At 38.2% G+C, this 8,208-nt stretch overlaps 1 protein-coding gene and 1 long non-coding RNA gene across 4 annotated transcripts; both read right to left on the bottom strand.

Moving 5' to 3' along the window:
- Nucleotides 1-3,195: 3,195 nt before the first annotated feature.
- On the bottom strand, nucleotides 3,196-6,130 carry LOC144561029 (uncharacterized). Of its 2 annotated transcripts, none has more exons than XM_078310249.1 (2): nucleotides 5,536-6,130; nucleotides 3,196-4,417 (listed from the first exon to the last, which is right to left on the bottom strand). In XM_078310249.1, exons 1-2 carry the CDS (start codon nucleotides 5,852-5,854, stop codon nucleotides 4,380-4,382), a joined length of 357 nt encoding a protein of 118 aa, XP_078166375.1. In that variant the 5' UTR covers nucleotides 5,855-6,130; the 3' UTR covers nucleotides 3,196-4,379. The 2 variants fall into 2 exon arrangements, with proteins under 2 accessions (XP_078166375.1, XP_078166374.1); XM_078310248.1 differs by having other exon boundaries at nucleotides 4,735-6,087.
- Nucleotides 6,131-6,315: 185 nt separating this feature from the next.
- LOC144560687 (uncharacterized) lies at nucleotides 6,316-7,929 on the bottom strand. 2 transcript variants are annotated; one of them, XR_013513449.1, is made up of 3 exons: nucleotides 7,649-7,929; nucleotides 7,034-7,391; nucleotides 6,316-6,421 (listed from the first exon to the last, which is right to left on the bottom strand). It is a non-coding gene; the product is annotated as an uncharacterized LOC144560687 (long non-coding RNA). The 2 variants fall into 2 exon arrangements; XR_013513448.1 differs by having other exon boundaries at nucleotides 7,034-7,305.
- Nucleotides 7,930-8,208: the final 279 nt, after the last annotated feature.

The following is an 8,208-nucleotide window of genomic DNA, read 5'->3' as shown; positions in this document are numbered from 1 at the left end:
GCCAAATTTGACAAGATGCTGGTGCATCTAAATGAGCCAGCCACACTAATGTATTTTACATTTTATGAAAAGTGAGCATTCAAAGACTATTGAACTGAAATGTGGACAATCAACAAGAATTATTGAGACTAAATTTAGAGCACGGTTGCATCCACTGCTACTAAGGAGAAGGCAGAAAACAAATAAAATAGATAATAATGAACCATGCAATGATGCAAGCAACTCAATGAACAGATAAAACTTGGTATGACATAAAAGATGAAATCACGCCAAACGAAGATGGCAATACTTATCAATATGAGTAAGTTCAAATGCCTCTATTTTTCATACCTCCATTTTAAGTTCTAAATAACAATAATTCTAAAACTCAAATAATTAATACAGTTAGATGTGACCAATATTGTTTCCTCTATGTGCTTGTAATATTTTGCAGTGTTCACACTTGTAACTCAAAAGGGGATAAAGAAGTCATAAAAATTAAGTCATGTGGCCAATTTCAGTGCATTGATAAACATCAACATGGAACTGAAATGCCACAATCTTTTACATGCAAGTAGGGGGCAGATATAGATCACATTAATTTGTTTAATTTTGTTTTTTGTGCTTACGAAACTTGTATCAAGTATTTAACAAGTGAAGGCATGAAAAATAGAGACGACCCTTCTCTTGATTTTAGTATTCATATATATATCCAAAGAGATTATTTACCAATAAGAACATGCATACAAAATGATTGAAAAAGAGGGAGTGAGAAGGCAGAAAAGAGAGAATCTTACTTGACAAAATCATTCTGAAGGACACGCATGAGGATGGTAGCAAGGAAACCTGTCAACGGCAACACAGTGACAAAGGAGTTCATGATGGAGAACCAGTGGATCTCGAGGTGGTGGGGAAGGGCTGATGCATGGGATGTTCAAACTGGATGGGCGTGTGCTTCCACTTGATCAAGTACAAAATGATAACTTATGAGTAAAAAGAGTAAACAACACACAACTCCCATGAAACTCCCTTCCCACCCATGTTTTATTGATCAAAATTTATGTGATACAAAAATTCTGTGATTATTAATTTCGGCTCCAGCAGCCCTCTCAAATAGCAAGCCTAGAAATCAAAATTAGGAAAGAATAAACTAGAGAAACAAATAAACTAGGATCCTCAATCCAATCTTTACATATTTTTCCTTCTATCTTTAGATAACCTAAATAAGAAACAAATATGCTAGATGTGCTGCTGCCGAATCTGTCTTGATTTGCGCCAATACTCCCCCTCAAGTTGGTGCATAAATATCCGTCATGCCCAACTTGCTAAGCGAGCCATGAAAAATTGCACTTGAAACTCCCTTGGTTAAAATATCGGCTAATTGATCACCTGTTCTTACAAATGGAAGAGAGATGACATTTTCTTCTAAATTTTGTCGTATAAAGTGCCTGCTCACCTCTATGTGTTTTGTACGATCATGCTGTACAGGATTATGAGATATGGCAATTGCCGCCTTGTTATCGCAGAAGAGCTTCATTCCTTCACTAGGATCAAACCCGAGCTCACTCATAATTTTTTTCAACCATATTAACTCCTGCAGCCCTTTAGCGATACCCATAAATTCGGTTTCGGCACTGGATAAAGCTACCACCTTTTGCTTTTTACTCCTCCATGTCACCAAATTGCCCCCAACAAATGTGAAATATCCGGAAGTGGACTTCCGATCAGTAATGTCTCCTGCCCAGTCTGAATCAGTATACCCTTCCACTCTTAGATGTCCATTTCTCTTAAAGTAAATTCCTCTACCTGGAGCACCTTTGAGATACCTGAGAATACGAAACACAGCTTCCATATGCTGCTCACTTGGAGCATGCATGAATTGGCTTACCAAACTTATGGCGTATGCAATATCTGGTCTGGTATGAGACAAATAGATGAGCTTACCTACCAATCGCTGGTATCTCTCTTTGTTGGCTGGTACTTGAGTCGGGAATTCACCTAACTTAAGATTTTGTACAACAGGGGTATCTACTGGTTTGCAATCAAGCATCCCAGTTTCAGTTAACAAGTCTAACACATACTTTCTTTGAGATAGAGATATACCTTCCTTGGTTCTTACCACTTCAATTCCGAGAAAATATTTTAGTCCACCTAAGTCCTTCATTTCAAATTCCTCAGAGAGTCTTTTCTCCAATCTATCAATTTCATCTTGATCATCACCTGTGATTATCATGTCATCTACATAAATAATCAGAACAGCTATCTTTTCATGCCTTTTCCTGTAAAACAAAGTATGGTCAGAATCACTTTGAGTGTACCCATATTTACTCATAGCACTACAGAATCTCCCAAACCATGCTCTAGGAGATTGTTTTAGTCCATATAGTGCCTTCTCTAACTTGCAAACCAGCTGTTGAGACCCCGAATGACTATACCCGGGTGGAATTTCCATGTAAATCTCCTCTTCAAGATCACCGTGAAGGAAAGCATTCTTTACATCGAACTGATGCAAAGGCCAATCAAGGTTAGCTGCAAGAGATAATAAAATTCTAATGGTATTCAACTTAGCAACTGGTGAGAAAGTTTCCTGAAAATCAATACCATAAGTTTGTATAAATCCTTTGGCTACTAGCCGAGCCTTATACCGGTCAACCAAACCATTTGGACCATATTTTATTGTGAATACCCACTTACAGCCTACCGTCTTTCTTCCTTTTGGTAAACTTACCAACCGCCATATGTGATTTTTCTCTAATGCCTCCATTTCCGCTCTCATAGCATCCAACCACTTGGGATTGCTCATGGCTTCTTCAAGTCGTTCCGGGATTCGAACAGAGGCAAGAGTGGTATCAAACTCCTTCAATGGACTGGGCAAGTGTTCTGTTGTCACAAATTTACTAATTGCATAATTTCCTTCACCATCCTCATCTGGTCTAAACCGCTTAGGAGGTTTTCCTCTGTTATGCCTGTCGGGTAATCTGTATCCTGTATTAGAACTATTAGAATTAAAATTCTCAGAATTTGAAATTTGTACCTCATTCTCAGGAGATTGGCCTAGCTGTGGTAGAGGAGACTGTATCAATTGCCTTTGCTCATTTTCTGGATCCATACTAAGTTCAATCCACCAATTAATGCCCCTTTCAGACTCAGCCCGAGGTGAGCTCACTGGAGGTGGATTCGGGCCAGCAGTAGCTGGGTTCGACACTGGAGGTGGATTTAGGCCAGCAGTAGCTGGGTTCAGGTTAGTGCCAGCATCTGGATTCGGACTAGCAGTAGCTGGGTTCGGGTCTGAGTTCGGGTTAGCAATAGCAATAGTTTGGTTCGGGTCTGAGTTCGGGTTAGCAGTAGCTCCTGTGCTAACATTCCCATACAGACCAAATTGATTCCAATTTTCATTCTCAACTAAACTCTCCCCCTGAGAATGAATCGTATATTTTCCAAAAAAACTTTCTGTTTCAATAAAGGTGACATCCATGGTAACAAATAATTTTTTAGAAATAGGATTGAGACATTTATAACCTTTTTGGTTTTGGCCATACCCTACAAATACACACCTTTCTGCACAAGGTTCCAATTTGGACCGTTGATGTTTTTGTATATGGACAAATGCAACGCACCCAAAAATCTTTGGTGGAAGATTCAGAACCGATGGTATAGATACATGTGAAGAGAGTACTTGAAGTGGGGTTTGAAAATTTAACACATTTGATGGCATACGGTTAATTAGGTAAACTGCAGCGGCAACCGCATGATCCCAATAGACTTGTGGTACTTCATACTCAAGTAACATAGATCGGGCTGTTTCTAAAACATGTCTGTTTTTCCGTTCAGCCACTCCGTTTTGTTGTGGAGTTCCAACACAACTCGTTTCATGAATAATCCCTTTAGAGTGAAAAAATTCTCAAAGTGTGTTATTCACAAACTCACCACCATTGTCACTTCTTAAAAATTTAATGTTCTGATTAAACTGATTTTGCACCATGTTAAAAAAGGATTTAAAAACATGTGACACTTCACCTTTTGTTTTAAGGACATATAGCCAAGACATTCTAGTGCAATTATCAATAAATAGTACAAACCACCTATTTCCAACAAATGAATTAACCGGGGACGGGCCCCAAACATCAGAATGAACCAAGTCAAAAGGTTTTGTACTCTTATTCAAACTACTAGGAAAACACACGCGATGACTCTTAGCTCTAATACAGGTTTCACAATCGAATTTTTTATCCTCACAACCAGAAAATAAACTTGGGTAGAGTCTTTTCAGATACCCAAAAGATGGATGCCCTAATCTTTTATGCCACATCCAAATGCGAGAAATCCGATTCGATGATGAACTTGTAGATAAATGAGCCTTTCCAACCACCATGTCGTCTAAATGATACAGTCTCCCTCTTCTAGTACCACGGCCAATAATCTCCTTCGTGAGAAGATCCTGAAAGATACAAAACTGAGGGTACATGAGAACAGCACAATTCAATTCTTCACAAACCTGACCAACCGACAGTAATCTGGTTGATAAAGAAGGTACAATTAAAGTATTTGATAAAGTAAGAGAAGGTGAGCACTGAACATCTCCAGCACCCTTTACAGGATACGACTCTCCATTAGCATTGACTATTGCTGTTCTTCTTGGCGTGGAAATCCTCACAAAATCCTTTGCTGAGTAGGTCATGTGGTCTGTTGCCCCTGAATCTATTATCCAATCAAACTCATTAGTATGATAATTATTAGAGACAAGATAGTTTTTACCTTCCACATTTTCCTTGTTCTCAACCGGCGGTAAGAGAGAATAGCTACTCGCTGAAACAGAGGCTGCAGTTGCTGGGACACCTGCTGCAGTTGGAACAACCTGCCCAGCATGGATGCCCGGCCCAGCAGGTACACCTTGCGCAACAGGAGCTGTAGTTGAATCTGCTGCAACCATTTGCGCCTCACCCCTGTACTGGTGCCACTCTCCTTACTTTTTCTTCTTCCGATCTTTCCAACCCGGTGGGTACCCAATTAATTTAAAACACTTTTCCTTGGTATGTCTCGGATTATGACAGTAAGTGCAACCTTCTACTAGACTTGGTTTTGGATTAAAAATAGGTTTGTTCATGGCGAGGGTTTGGTTTCTTGCAAGCATAACCATAGAAGTTTCGGCCCCATCCCCTTTGTTTAACATTACAATTTGACGGTTTTCTTCTCTACGTACTAAGGCAAATGCTTGTTCTATTGTGGGAAAAGGTTTTAGTTGTAGGACAGTTGCCCGGATAGAATCCAAGCGGTCATCAAGACCATCTAGAAAGGTCAAAACACGATCTTCTTGAACAATGTTATTGTATTTCTCAATATCAACTGGGGAGGTCATAGGGTTTGGCCTACGTACATCTAACTCTTTCCATAACCCCTGTAATTGGGTGTAATAAACCTCAACAGAATCACCACCTTGTTTGACACGGTTAACTCTCCTTTTTAGGTCAAAAAACTGGGTCAAGTCATCTCCATCAAAAAAAGTTGTTCTTATCGAGTCCCATACCTCTTTGGCCGTAGAGAAAGGAAGAAAATTACCTACTAAGGAGGGATCCATGGATTCAATTATGTAATCTTTAACCGAGGAGTCTTCCATCTGCCACTTGCGATAGCCATCAACTGACTTTGGTTTGAGAGTTGACCCATCAATATAGCCGAGTTTATCTTTCCCCGACAGTTTCATCTTCAACATCGGTGACCACAGGTTGAAGTTCTTCCCATCGAGTTTGATCGTCATGGCTGAAATGTGCCCATCTGGATTAGAGTTGCCCGGTTTTTGTTGTAGTAGTTGTGATAAAGTTGCAGTCAAATTCTCCAAGAGTAGAACGGATTCAGATTTCTGCACTGACTCAGACATTTTTCTCACACTCAGAAATCAGAGGAGAAAGGAAACAAAAAATCAGAAAAAAAAAACAGATTCGAAAAAACAGAGGAATAGGGAGAAACACGGCTGATTCGGCTTTAGAAATGCGCAGAATCGACACTTGTGCTCTGATACCATGATAACTTATGAGTAAAAAGAGTAAACAACACACAACTCCCATGAAACTCCCTTCCCACCCATGTTTTATTGATCAAAATTTATGTGATACAAAAATTCTGTGATTATTAATTTCGGCTCCAGCAGCCCTCTCAAATAGCAAGCCTAGAAATCAAAATTAGGAAAGAATAAACTAGAGAAACAAATAAACTAGCTAGGATCCTCAATCCAATCTTTACATATTTTTCCTTCTATCTTTAGATAACCTAAATAAGAAACAAATATGCTAGATGTGCTGCTGCCGAATCTGTCTTGATTTGCGCCAATACAAAAACTCTCCTATACTTCCTTGTCTTCTGTCACATCCGTCATTGCATCAGTGTCAGTCCATACGCTTACCTCTGTCACCTTAATCTCATTGTATTGTACTCAAAATGTATGTGCCTGTTTTAGATAAAGTGGAATAAGATAGTCAAATTTCTGTTCTAACAATATTCCTGAGCATTCCAATACCAGCTGAATTTATGGGTGCAATAGTAGTCCCTTTCGAAAAAATAAGTGATTCAATTTTTTCCATGCTAAACTAAAACATCAGGATAAAATGTAAACCATGGAAAAGTTAATGACATCAAACAAAACTACACACAAAATATTATTGTAGCAAAATACAATGTGCTTGTGATCAAGTTCTACCAAAAGTAAAACAATTGAACTTTTCATATTATTTCCGCGACAAAGATAGAAATGCTGAGACATAGATGCTCACGGATGGACATTTAAATGAATAGCAAACTTCTTTATTGTCAAGAGGAAATTCCATTTGTACCTCTTAAATCTTAAAATACAAATAGAGTAAAAAGAAGAAAATAAATTGAAAAAAAAATAAAAAAAAGTAATATTAGCGAATTTCATCGTGCTCTACAACCCCACCCGGCCACACCCTGAAAGGTACAAAAAACAATTTTAGATAAATTGATAGTTCATACTTTCAATGTACGTCTGAATCTTTTAATTAATATTCAGTAGTAGGATGCCAAATATACAAAAGGCCAATACCTGTACTGGAAATATTTTAATTCACTGGCATCAGTCTTGCCTTCCCTCTCCACCTTGCCAAACCCACAAAGGGAGATCATTGTGGTACATCTGGAAGTAGTAGTGCTTTGTGACAGCATTTCAGAATTTTGCTACGTCATCCTTTGACAACTTCTTCTTGCAAACCAGCTTTGAGTCGACGTCAACATGAAAGTCAAGTTTGTATGGGGTCTCAACAAGGTGGTCCCCATTTAATACCTCACAAAGGGCCTCAGATTTCTCATTAATGTGCTCTGAAAAGCATAAACAAAAGGTGAGATCAGAATAGGAAGTACTAAACAACATAACACACTATACAACACCTTTAACAGTTGAACACCTGCACAAATGAAAATCTATTACAATGAAATGAACTATTTTGTAAATGACTCCCAATTCTATTATAAACATTTCCAAATAAATGCCTTATGAATCCGAGAGAGCATTCTGATAAGTGATAACTATGTTTATGCTACACATTTCACCTCAACTCTAAGAAAATCTAAAAAAATGTCTCTAACACCTATTGCCGAAGTAAATAAAACCAATAATCATAAAATAAAATAAAAAAGTAAAATCTATTAGAACCTCAATTACCAGCATCATATCACCACCACTGATGAACAAGAACACCCCTCTGCCGAAGCGATTGAAACAAATCCAAACATTGGCCGTAAGTATTTTTATACTTAGGTGACCTAACACCGGGACAACACCTCTGCCACTTGTTGTAATGGCACTCCAAAAACAACTCATGAATTATAAAAAATGCACCATTCTCAAACAGCCGTGGTATCAGGTCAAACTTTTATTATTGCACTCATAACCTGACAAACTTTTATTAGCAAGAGGGTAAGCCCTGAATGTAAAAGAGACGGGAAAAGTAAACAAAGCAGGTTTATGACCAAAACCTCAATGATCTGAAAAAATACCACATATTTCTTGTACGGAACCATTAAATTCTTAAGATAAAATAAGAAAAGAACACAAAAAGAACAACTTAATTCAGAAATCAACAACAAATCAGGATATACGCTCTAACTACAGGCAACAAAAGCGACCAACTTAAATCAAACCATAAATAACTCGATTCATGATATCATTATGTGGATTACCAACAGATCTTGTTCTTACATAGAGCCAGAAATCTAACAGAA

Source organism: Carex rostrata, chromosome 10 (genome assembly GCF_964058835.1).
Source record: "Carex rostrata chromosome 10, lpCarRost1.2, whole genome shotgun sequence".
Taxonomy (NCBI): Eukaryota; Viridiplantae; Streptophyta; class Magnoliopsida; order Poales; family Cyperaceae; genus Carex; species Carex rostrata.
The sequence above is the reverse complement of the archived record's forward strand: the minus strand, read 5'-3'. Positions and strand labels throughout refer to the sequence as shown.

Coding starts and splice junctions, on each gene's coding strand:
- LOC144561029 (XM_078310248.1), bottom strand. CDS start 5,854: ATGTCTGAGTCAGTGCAGAAATCTGAATCCGTTCTACTCTTGGAGAAT.